Below are 12,906 nucleotides of genomic sequence, written 5' to 3' on the forward strand. Positions count from 1 at the left end.
CCTTTAAATTGATTTCCTTTGAATCACAGTAGAAGATACAAGAAATAAATATTAAAACTTCAGTTTAAACTTATTTATAAAATTTCACCCCTCTCGAAATTTTCTATTTTTAGTATAATTCTATCATAGCAGATATTCATCTGTAGAAGTGCAGGCTTTCAGCAGATGACATTGTGGTCATGAATGCCCAGCATGTTTTTCATTAAACTAATCAATACCATCAGTACCGTCTTATTAGTACATAAGAATATGTACAGTTTGCTGCTTGCTGAAAATGCCTTCTTTGCTGTAACAAAGAAATGTGTATCTCTTTAGGTTGTACAGTGGTTGCTAGAAGAAAAATTGTGTGCGCTACAGTGTGCTGTATTTGATAAGACTTTGGAGAATTGAAAAACACGAGTGGAAAAGATTGAATGCAACAAGAGACATAAAACAGTTATTACTGAACTACAGGTTTGTATACTGACTTGAATTGTATACTCGTGTCATTCTTTTATAACTTATTTTGAGGGCACATTTTCCAAATATTAGAAGTAAAAGTAGTCTCCATTAGTTTCCTAGGCTGCCATAAAAAGTACCATAAACTGGTGGGCTTAAGCACAAATGTATTGTCTCATAGTTCTGGAGGTTAAAAGTCTATGATCAAGGTGTTGGAAGAATTGGTTCTATTTGAGGTCTGTAAGAGAGAATCTCTTCCATGTGTCTCCTCTAGCTTCTGATGGTTTACTGACAGTCTTTGGCATCCTTGCTTTGTAGAAGCTTCATCCTGATCACTGGCTTTGTCTTCACATTGCAGTTTACCTGTGTGTGCCCAAATTTCCCCTTTTTACAAAGAAACCAGTTGTTTTGGATTGGGGCCCACCCTACCCCAGTATGACCTTATCTTAACTAATAACCTTTTTAAAGACCATATTTCCAAATTGAGTCACATTATGAGATACTTGGGAGTTCAGACTTCAATGTATGAACTTCTGAGGCACATATACACAGTTCAACCCATAATAGAGCTTCAAAACCTATCTTAGTGGTTTTAAATATTTTTTAGTCACTGAAGAAAGGCTGGTAGTATCTAGCATGGCATAAGTACCAAATAATATTTATTGTAAGTGATTCTGTTTATATAAATCCACTTCCTGCCACAGATCATATGTTATAACGATGTTAGTTAATTTATATTTGTTAATAATTGCTATTTCATTTTTTATTAAATATAACTATATATTAACATGCAGTGCCAGAGCTTCTAATTGACTGAAATGAACACATGATAACATGCTGTAGTAATTCATTTTATTCCAAAACTAAGAAATTGGAAATTTTTATCAGTACATTCATTCTGTCGTAGGTAAATGTATGGTTTCTATTAGGTTTTTCTGAAATTGGAGCATAGTCTATAGATGATGAGTTTGCAAACCACTTACAGAGGTTTATTGTACAAATGAGGTGGGCGCCTGGGGGGCTCAGTCATGTAAGTGTCTGACTCATGATTTCGGCTCAGGTCATGATCTCTAGGTTCATGGGCTTGGTCCCCATGCTGGGGACACAGAACCTGCTTGAGATTCTCTTCCTCTCTCTGCCCCTTCCCTATGTGTGTGCTCTCTTTTCTCTCTCTCAAAAACAAAGAAATAAACATTAAAAACAAGCAAACAAATGACGGCAAAGTGGTCCATGAAAAGTGACTGTTTTCTAGTTATAAATTGCATCCAAAAGTGACTAGAATTTATGTATTATATTTCTCAGCCTAAAAGTTCTTTTCTTGGTTTATATTGTTAATTTTTTTTGAAGTTAGACTTTTTTAAATAAGATCTTTATAGTAATTTGTAATTTAGAACAATACTAGTCCTCTTTCTTCCTTTAGCAGGTCTTTCTAATAGTAGTAGTGTTGTTTAATGACTAAACTTTATTTACTAATACTGTTGAGAATTTTCAATTAGAACTTTAAAATGTTTGAAGATTTTAAAAAGTGATTTCATTGTTTCTCATTTTGTGTTTTTAGAACATGAGATTTTGACTCCCATATTCTCATGTAATATGCAACTCCAGATCTCTTAATATTTAATATACCTTTGCACTTGGTGTTTCTTGGTAGCAGCAGAATCTGAAGTTTTTCAACACCAAACCAAGCTTTCTTCCACAAATAAATCCACTTCCCATTGTTCCTTTTATTTGTAATTCTTGAATTCTTAGAAAAATTTTCCAAGAATATCTTAACATTTTCCTTCTCATTGATAGTTTTTGAGTTCTTAGAAATAGATCTCTCAGTCATTTCACATATACAGTGGGTTATCAAATTATAACTTTTTAATTTCTTATTAATATCTATCTCTGGGGTGCCTGGGTGTCCCAGTCAGTTGAGTGTACGAATCTTGGCTTCAGCTCAGGTCATGTTCTCACAGTTCGTGGGTTTGAGCCCCGCATCTGGCTCTGTCCTGGTGGCACCAGAGCTTGCTTTAGATTCTCTCTTTTAGTATCTCTCTGTCTGCCCCTCCCCTGCTCATACTCTCTCTCTAAATAAATAAATAAGTAAACATTAAAAAAAAATTTTTTTTAAAGCCTATCTTGTTTCTTCTCACTTTCCACAAGGTGCACATCCACTTCTATGTGGATTTTTTTTCAATAAATATATGTATAATACTGTAAATGTGTTTTCTTTTTATAATTCCCTGATTATAGCAACAACCTTTTACATGATTACTCTGGTTCTACTTATTAAGTCCTTGCTGGAATTCCCAACTGCTGTACTCATCTTTCTAAAATACTGTTTGTCTCATTCACCTCCATATAGTCCAGGTTCCTCAGTTGAGTGCTACTATTCATATTTTGATTTTAATATTTGGATCTCTTAGTTTTTGATCCACTTTTCCTAATACCTACCAGTTGTTTCATTGTCCTACAGTTTATCAGTGTTCATAGTATTTTTATTTTAGGCTTTCAACTTCATATTGTTTCTCCCACTCACTCACCTATAATGATCTGTCCTTAGCCATGCCATTTACTTAAATTTTACTGAGCTTAATTTAGTACCTGTTTCTGTGTTGTTCTGATATTTAGTTTTTTATGGAAATAAAATTCAGATAATAAAATAACTGTTTTGGTCTACAATTCAGTGGTATTAGTATATTCACATTGTTGTGTGACTGTCATCTCTATCTAGTTAGAAACATTTTCATCAACTCAGAAGAAAACTTTTGTGTCCATTAAACAGTCACTCCCCGTTTTCCTTCCCCCTACTCCTTGGCAACCACTAATGTGATTTCTGTCTTATTGATTTGTCTAATTGATTATCGCTATTCTGCATATTTCATATGAACAGAATCATACAGTATGTAACTTTTTGTGTTTGGCCTCATTCAAAATGTTTTTGAAGTTCATACACAATGTAACATGTATTTCAGTACTGCATTCTTTTAGGCTAAGTAATATTTAATTATATTTGTATGCTATTGAAAGTGTTTGTATACACTGAAAATAAGTATTCAAGATGTTAAGTGTAATCTCTAGAATAATCACTTAAGGAAAAAGCTAAAATACACACACACACACACATATACATGTACATATACATATACATATACATATACATATACATAATGAGTGTGTAGTATATAAACGCTTGACCCTTGAACAACACAGAGGTTGGAGTGCTGGCGCCTCCCTTGGTGCAGTTGAAAATCCATGTGTAACATTTGACTCCCTGAAAACTTAACTACTAATAGCCTACTATTGCTCTTAACCCTTGCTGCTGAATTTTTTATTTCAATTATCATACTTTCTGCTGCACAATTTTTATATGTTTTTTTTTAGTAGTAAGTTTATTTTATATATATATTTATGTTTGTGTGTATGTATATATACACATATATATAATGTATATATACACATATATAATTTTTTATATATATATTTAATTATATATATATAATTTTCTTTTTTTTTAAGTGGGCTTTATGCACAACCCGGGGCATGAAATCATGACCCAGAGATCAAGACCTGAGTTGAGATCAGAAGTCAGATGTTTAACTGATTGAGCCACCCAGGCGCCCCTTATTTATTTACTTATTTTCAAATTTTTATTTAAATTCCAGTTAATTAACATATAGTATAATACTGGTTTCTTGAGTAAAGTTTAGTGATTCATCACTTACATATAACACCCATTGTTCAACATAAGTGCCCTCCATAATACCCATAGGCCATTTAGCCCATCCCCTGCCCTACTCACCTCCCCTCCAGCAATCCTTAGTTTGTTCTCTATAGTTAAGAGTCTCTTATGGTTTGCCTCTCTTTTTTTTTCCCCTTTCCCTGTGTGTTCATCATTTTATATCTTCAGTTCCACACGAGTGAAATCATATGGTATTTGTCTTTCTCTGACTGACTTATTTCACTTAGTATAATACACTCTAGCTCTGTCCGTGTCATAGCAAATGGCAAGATTTCAGTCATTTTGATGGCTGAGTAATATTCCATTGTATATACACACCACATCTTCCTTATCCATTCATCAGTTGATGGAGGTTTGGGCTTTTTCTATAATTTGGCTATTGTTGATAATGCTGCTATAAACATTGGGGTGCATGTGCCTCTTCAAATCAGTACATTTGTATCCTTTGGGTAAATACCTACTAGTGCAATTGCTGGGTCATAGGTATTTCTATTTTTAACTCTGAGGAACCTCCATACTCTTTTCGGAGTAGCTGCCCCAGTTTGCATTCCCACCAACAGTGTAAGAGGTTTTCCCCTTTCTCTACACCCTTGTCAACATCTCTTGTTTTGTGTGTTGCTAATTTTAGCCATTCTGACAAGTGTGAGGTGGTATCTCATCCTGGTTTTGATTTGTATTTCCCTGATGATGAGTGATATTGAGCATCTTTTCATGTGTCTGTTGGCCATCTGGATGTCTTCTTTGGAAAAATGTCTATTAATGCCTTCTGCCCATTTCTTACTAGGATTATTTGTTTTTTGGGTACGGAGTTTGATAAGTTCTTTATAGATTTTTGGATACTAATCCTTTATCAGATGTGTCATTTGCAAATATCTTCTCCTATTTCATAGGCTGCCCTTCAGTTTTGTGGATTGTTCCCTTCACTGTGCAAAAGGATTTTTCTTGATGAAGTTCCAATAGCTCATGTTTGTTTTTGTTTCCCTTGTGTCCTGAGACATGTCTAGTAAGAAATTATTCTGGCCCAGGTCAAAGAGGTTGCTTCCTGTGTTCTTTCTCGTCTAGGATTTTGATGATTTTCTTTCTGTGTTCTTTCTCCTCTAGGATTTTGATGGTTTCCTTTCTCAAACTCTGGTCTTTCATCCATTTTGAATTTTTATTTTATGGTATAAGAAAGTGGTCCAGTTTTCCCAACACCATTTTTTTTAAGTTTATTTACTTATTTTGAGAGACAGAAAGTGAACAGGAAGGGGCAGAGAGAGGGAGAGACAGAATCCCAAACAGGTTCTGCACTGCCAGCGTAGAGCCCATTGCAGGGCTCAGTCTCACAAACTGTGACATCATGACCTGAGCTGAGAGTAAGAGTCAGACATTTAACCAACTGAGCCACCCAGGCACCCCCAACACCATTTGGTGAAGAGACATTTTTCCATTGGATATTCTTTCCTGCTTTGTCAAATATTAGTTGGCCATATATAGTTGTGGGTCCATTTCTGGGTTTTCTGTTTTATTCCATTGATCTTTGTGTCTGTTTTTGTGCCAGTACCATCCTGTATTGATGACTACAGCTTTGCAATATAGCTTGAAGTTTGGAATTGTGATACCTTCAGTTTTGCTTGTCTTTTTCAAGGTTTCTTTAGCTCTTCAAGGTCTTTTTTGGTTCCAAGCAAATTTTAGGATTATTTGTTCTAGTTCTTTGAAAAATGCTGGTGGTACTTTGATAGGGATTGCATTAAATGTGTAGATTGCTTTGGGTAGTATAGACATTTTAACAATGTTTGTTCTTCTAATCCATGAGCATGGAATGTTTTCTCATTTCTTTGTGTCCCTTTCAATTTCTTTCATAAGTGTTCTACGGTTTTCAGAGTACAGATGTTTTACCTCTTTAGTTAGGTTTATTCCTAGGTATCTTATTGTTTTTGGTGCAGTTGTAAATGGGATCGACTCCTGGATTTCTCTTTCTGCTGCTTCATTATTGGTGTATGGAAATGCAACAGATTTCTGTACAGTGATTTTATATCCTGTGACTTTGCTGAATTCGTGTATCAGTTCTAGCAATTTTTTGGTGGAATCTTTTGGGTTTTCTACATAGAGTATCAGGTCATCTATAAATAGTGGAAGTTGGACTTCTTCCTTGTCAGTTTAGATGTCCTTTATTTCTTTTTGTTGTCTGATTGCTAAGGCTAGGATTTCCAGTACTATATTAAATAACAGTGGTGACAGTCAACACCCCTGTGGTATTCCTTATCCCTAAAAGCTGTCAGCTTTTCCCCATCAAGGATGCTATTAGCTGTGGGTCTTTTGTATATGGCCTTTATGATGTTGAGGCTATGTCCCCTCTATCTCTGCTTTGTTGAGGGTTTTTATTAAGAATGGATGCTGTACTTTATCAATTGCTTTTTCTGCATCTATTGACAGGATCATATGGTTCTTATCCTTTCTTAATGTGGTATCTCACATTGATTGATTTGCAAATATTGGACCACCCTTTTGTAGTCCAGGAATAAATCCCACTTGGTTGTGGTGAATAATTCTTTTAATGTACTGTTGGATTCAATTTGTTAGTATCTTATTGAGAATTTTTGCATCCATATTCATGAGGAATATTGCCTATAGTTTTTCAGTGGGATCTTTGTCTGGTTTTGGAATCAAGGTAATGCTGGCTTTGTAGAATGAGTTTGAAAATTTCCTTCCATTTCTATTTTTGGAACAGTTTGAGAAGAATAGCCAATTTGATTACTGATTCAATTTCTTTGCTGGTTATAGGTCTGTTCAAATTTTCTATTTCTTCAGGTTTTAGTTTTGGTGGTTTGTGAGTTTTATCTATTTCTTCCAGATTGCCCAGTTTGTTGGCATGTAATTTTTCATAAAATTATCTTATAATTGTATTTCTGGGTTGTTGGTTGTGATCTCTCCTCTTTCATTTGTGATTTTATTTATTTGGGTCCTTTCTCTCTCCATCTCTCTCTCTCTCTCTCTCTCTCTCTTTTTTTTTTTTTATAAGTCTGGCTTAGGGGTTTAACAATTTTATTAATTCTTTCAAAGAACCAGCTCTTAGTTTTGTTGATCTGTTCTACTGTTTGTTTGTTTGTTTGTTTCCCTATAAATTATTTGTACTCTAACATTTATTAGTTCCCTTCTTCTGCTGGCTTTAGGCTTTATTTGCTGTTCCTTTTCTAGTTCCTTTAGGTGTAAGGTTAGGTTGTGTATTTGAGACTTTTCTTGTTTTTTGAGGTAGACGTGTATTGCTGTGTACTTCCTCTTATGTCTACTTTTGCTGCATTCCAAAAGGTTCTGGAGTGCTGTGTTTTCACTTTCATTTGCTTCCATATATTTTGTTTTCCTTCTTTAATTTCCTGGTTAACCCATTCATACTTTAGTAGAATGTTCTTTAACTTCCATATCTTTGTGGTGTTTCCAAATTTTTTCTTGTGGTTGACTTCAAGTTTCATAGTGTTATAGTCTGAAAATATGCATTGTATGATCTCAGTCTTTTTGTACTTGTTGAGGCCTGATTTGTGACCCAGTACATGATCAGTTCTGGAGCCTGTTCCATGTGCACTTGTAAAGAATGTGTTTTCTACTGCTTTAGGATGAAATGCTCTGAATATATCTGTTAAGTCCATCTGGTCCAGTGTATCATTCAAAACCATTGTTTTCTTGTTGATTATTTACTTGGATGTTCTGTTCATTGCTGTTATTGGGGTGTTAAAGTCACCTATCATTGTTATCAATGATTTTCTTTATGTTTGTTATTAATTGATTTATATATTTGGGTGTTTCAAAGTTGAGGGCATAAATATTTACAGTTGTTAGATCTTTTTGGATAGACCCCTTTATAATGATATAGTGCCTTTCTTCATGTCTTGTTACAGTATTTGGTTTAAAATCTAGTTAGTCTGATAATCGTATGGCTACTCTGGCTTTCTTTTGATGTCTATTTAGCATGATAGATGGTTTTCCATCCCCTTTCTTAAAACCTTTCTTTTTTTTAATGTTTATTTATTTTTGAGACAGAGGGATAGACAGAGTGTGAGCAGGGGAGGGGCAGAGAGAGAAGGAGACACAGAATCCAAAGCAGGCTCCAGGCTCCGAGCTGCCAGCACAGAGCCTGACGCAGGACTCGAACTCACGAACCGCAAGATCATGACCTGAGCTGAAGTCGGATGCTCAGCCAATTGAGCCACCCAGGTGCCCCCATCCCCTTTCTATTTGGACGTGTCTTCAGGTCTAAAATGAATCTCATGTAGGCAGCATATGTATAGGTCTTCTCTTTTTATTCCATTCTGATACCCTATGTCTTTTGATTGGAGCATTTAGTCCATTTACATTGAGTGATTATTGATAGAAAAGAATTTCATGTGATTGTATTACCTGAAAAGTTGTCGTTTCTGGAGATTTTCTCTATTCCTTTCTAGTGTTTGTTGCTTTTGGTCTTTCTTTCCCACTCAGAGTCCCCTTTAATATTTCTCGTAGGGTTGGTTTAGTGGTCACAAACTGCTTTAGTTTGTGTTTGTCTGGGAAACTCCTTATTTCTCCTACTCTGAATGACAGCCTTGCTAGATGAAGTAGTTTGGGCTGCATATTTTTCTCACTAAGCACATTGATATATCGTGCCACTCTCTTCTGGCCTGCCAAGTTTCTCTGGAGAGATCCTCTGCTAACTTGACCTGTCTTTCCTTTAGGTTAGGAATTTCTTTTCCATTACTGCTTTCAGGATTCTTTCCTTAAGTCTGTGTTTTGCAAATTTTGCTATGATACAGCTTCGTGTTGGCCAGTTTTTATTGATTTTGATAGGAATTCTCTGTGCCTCCTGGATTTGGATGCTGGTTTCCTTACCCTGATTAAGGAAGTTTTCAGCTGTCATTTGCTCAAGTAAACCTTCTCCTCCTTTTGTCTTTCTTCTTCTTCTGGGACTCCTGTGATATGAATGTTATTATGTTTCATGGAGTTGTTGAGTTCCTAAGTCTACATTTGTGATCCAATACTTTTCTTTCCCTCTTCCTTTCAGCTTCATTATTTTCCATAATTTTATCTTCTATATCACTTATTTTTTTCTTCTGCTACTTCCATTCCTGTGTTCATTACATCCAGTCATTTTGCATCTTGGTTATAGCATTTTTTATGTCAGCCTCACTAGTTTTTAGCATTTTTTTTATTGCTGTAGTAAAGGTGTCTCTGTTTTTTCTATGCTTTTCTCAAGCCCAGCTATTATTCTTATGGTCGTTGTGTTAAATTTTGGTTCTGTCATATTACTTATATCTATTTCAATTAGCTCCTTGGTTGTGACCTCTTCCTGTTCTTTCTTTTGGGACGCATTCCCCCATTTTGGCATCTTACCTTGGTCTCTGTCTTTTATGTGGTAAGAAAGCCTGTGCTTTGTCCTATTTCCCCTAGAGCTGGCACTTTGCAGCAATTTATGATCATTAGACCTGGTGCATGTGGGGTGATTTGTGCTGGTCTTCTGCGGGAGGAGCCAGTATTGCTCTGGCTCTTAATCACACTTGCCCTAGTGAAAAAAGGCACCTGTACAGTGTAGGGGTGTGGGGCGTAATGTAAATGGCTCAAGCCCTTGTCATGTGTACTGTGCCACTTGCTGAAGTCTCTCCATGCTGATGGGAGGGGTTGAAAAATGGCATCAGACCACTCTGTTCCCTGGAGAGGGGAGTGTATGCTGGCTAGTGTTCAGCATGCCCTTACAGAAGAGTAAACAGTTTACCCCCTTGTGCCCTCAGCTTCCATCCGATCCATGCCTTCAACCTGTGTCTGAGCCACTGGCAGTGCAGTGCTCCTTTGTTTTATTTATCTCAGGTGCCTGACTGGGTTTCTAAATTCCAAATTTTAGGGACCCTGCACAGGCCCGGACCTGCATTGATCCTCTGGGGAGGTTTTCAGTTCACTGTGGCTCACACATTTGTTCCAGAAGGATAGTTGCATGACTGTGTAGGGGCTTAGATTTTATAAATGGTAAAGCATAGTAAAAAGCCTGCATCCAGGTTAGCTGCCCTCAGAAGGTGTCTCTGCTCGTATGCCAATGAACCAAAGAGCCCAACAGCACCCGCCAGCTCTTTTGTCCCCTTAGAGGCAGTGATGCTCTCAAATGCCATGCAAGGAAGGGGAGCTGTCTTTTCTAGCATGACACAGGATCCTTAGAGCTCGCTGTCCAAACTGAGGCCTCTGCCCTCTTTCTCCATAGGAGCATCACTAAGCCTACCAGGTTCGACTCTGGTGATGGCACGAACTAAACTTCAGACTTCCAGCTTCACTGCTTGTAAAAAACTTGAGATAATCAGCTCTGACTCATTTTCCCTGTCAGTAGTTTTGGGGAAGTGTTTTTCTTTTGTAATCCCCTGCATGCTACTTTATCTCTCTCTCTCCCTCTCCCCCTCTCTCCTTCTCTCCCTCTCTCTCCCTCTCTCTTCCTCTCTCCCTCTCTCTCCTCTCTCTCCTCTCTCTCTTCTCTCTCTTCCCCTACTCCTGACCTTCTCTCTTTCTCTTTTTCCTCTCTCTGTGATCAGGGCTCTGTCTGCTCTGTAGCACTTGCGATTCTTTTCTCCCCCAAATCACATCTCCACCCCTCCTACCTTCCATGATGTGGCGTCTATTCTCCCTTTAGTTTTGCAATTTGTTCTCTCAATCCTCAGGTTGTTTTCCTGGGTGTTCAGTATCATTTGAAAATTATCTAGCTGTGTTTGAGGGACAAGGCAAGATCCTCCTACTATTCTGCCATCTTAACTCCTTTCCTCTGTATCTTTTCTTTACACAGTTTCTGTATCTTTGATATTCTGTTTGGAGAGACATTGTTTTCCTGGCTTTCATGTGTTTTCTTAAAGTTCTTTGTTCCATGTTTCTTTTAGCTCTTTGAACAGATTTTAAACCATTTATTTAAAGTCTTTGTCTAATAAGTCCAATAACCCGAATTATCTTTCCGTTAATTATTTTCTTTCTGTGAATGGCCCATACTTTCTTTTTCTGTTGTTTCTTTGAATGCCTCCTAATTTTTCGTTCTTGTTGAGAACTGAATTTTTAAATATTATAGTGCGGCAGTTCTGGGAATCAGATTTTTTCCCCACTACCCAGAGTTTGTGGATGCTGCTTGTTGTGGTTTGTTGTTTGTTGGTTTGATGACTCTTATAAACTATTTTTTGAAAGTATATATTCTTTGTTGTGTGTGGCTACTGAAGTCTGTGTTTCATGATCTTAGTGGTCAGGTGATGTTTGGACAGTTACCTTAAATGCTTAGAGCATAAAAAAGGGAAAAAGGAAGAAGGGGAAAAAAAATACCTTCCCTATCTTTGTACATTGCCTTTGTGTTGGGGCACTTCTTCAATGCTTAACCAGGCCATTTATAACTTGCTTTATCCTTCACTTACTGTTTGCATAAGTGAAAGCTTAGGGTCTTTTCAGCCCATTTCTGAGCATGCTTTTTTTTCCTGGGCATTTGCATGGTCTTCTCAATTCCCCCATATGAGCATGAGCTTTTAAAGTCCCATTTTTGCTGTGTTTCACCTTTCCTAACTTTTTCCTTCCTAGGCTTTTCTATTTAAGACTTGTCTATATTGGTGTCCTTTGCCCCAGGCTGCTATGCCAATAACTGTGCCTTTAAATCTTTTTGGGAAAAGCTGTCTGGGATGGTGCCCCAGCCTTGGGTATTACTCAGAGTTGAGAGAAACAGAGGCCAGCCTTTGTGCTGGTCCTTAAGGGAGTTGCCAGTTCCAGCAGGGTCCGTACCCTTTCTGTGGCACAATCAGGTTGTATCAGATGTTCAGGCTGTCACCTTCATAGCTGCTGCAGATCTGGGTATGGGGAATGGTGAATGGAAAATTTAAAAGACCACAGTGCTCTCTTGCTGCAAAGCAACAGCTTTATTCTTCCCTAAGTCTTCCCCTGGCTGTTCTAAGTTTTTGAGTAGATTCCAGAGTTGTGCAAAAGTTGATTCTAACAATGTTTGTCAGCTCATTAGTTGAGTTTGGGAAGGAACTGTACCCTGAAGTTCCCTACTCTGCTATTTTCGGTGATGTCATTCTGTTCCAATATTTTTATTATTATTACTTGCTAGTATTTAAAACTTATATATCACTTACTTCAGCAAATAATTATATATTTTGCTAAATTATTTATTTTTTTATATACAGCTGACCATAAGCTTTTTGAAAATCCTACCATGTATATGTATATTCTATATTTCATTCCATAGCAATTGGTGAGTGCATCTTTCTCATTTGCATATGTATATATCCATTTATTATATCTGACTCACTTTGGGAAAATCTTACTGAGTTTTATAAAATTCACAGTTAAGGTGTACCTGGGTGGCTCAGTTGGTTGAACATCCAAATTCAGCTCTGGTCATGATCTCAGGGCTCCTGAGTTCTAGCCCTGCATCAGGCTCTCTGTTGTCAGGATAGAGCTCTCTTCAGATCCTCTGTACCCCCCCCTGCCCCTCCCCTGCCTCCCCCGCTTGTGTGCACATGCTCTCATTCTCTTTCTCTCAAAAAATAAATATTTAAAAAGATAAATAAAGGTTAAAACACATTTGAAAACATAATCTGATTGAGTTTAGATATTTTGCTATAAGGAATAAATATAATTACTAATTTTTATATTAGTGCTCTGTTGTTTTAATGCAGCAGTTATTAAAAAATAGACTTTTGAGGGATTCATGATCCTTTTGCTATAGTGTAAAAATTTGTTATACATTGGAAAATTTGGTGAAAGCATAGAATTAAGTCATGTAGACTTTACTT

General features: G+C 36.8%; 1 protein-coding gene across 1 annotated transcript in view; it reads left to right on the forward strand.

The window, feature by feature from the left end:
* LOC115518342 (activating transcription factor 7 interacting protein) overlaps positions 1–12,906 on the forward strand; it is a 106,528-nt gene that overhangs the window by 47,054 nt on the left and 46,568 nt on the right. Inside the window, 1 exon segment of the mRNA XM_030321793.1 lies at positions 316–453. Coding sequence (XP_030177653.1) covers positions 316–453 — 138 coding nt within the window.

The sequence above is a fragment of the Lynx canadensis genome, chromosome B4, assembly GCF_007474595.2.
Source record: "Lynx canadensis isolate LIC74 chromosome B4, mLynCan4.pri.v2, whole genome shotgun sequence".
In the NCBI taxonomy this organism is placed as follows: Eukaryota; Metazoa; Chordata; class Mammalia; order Carnivora; family Felidae; genus Lynx; species Lynx canadensis.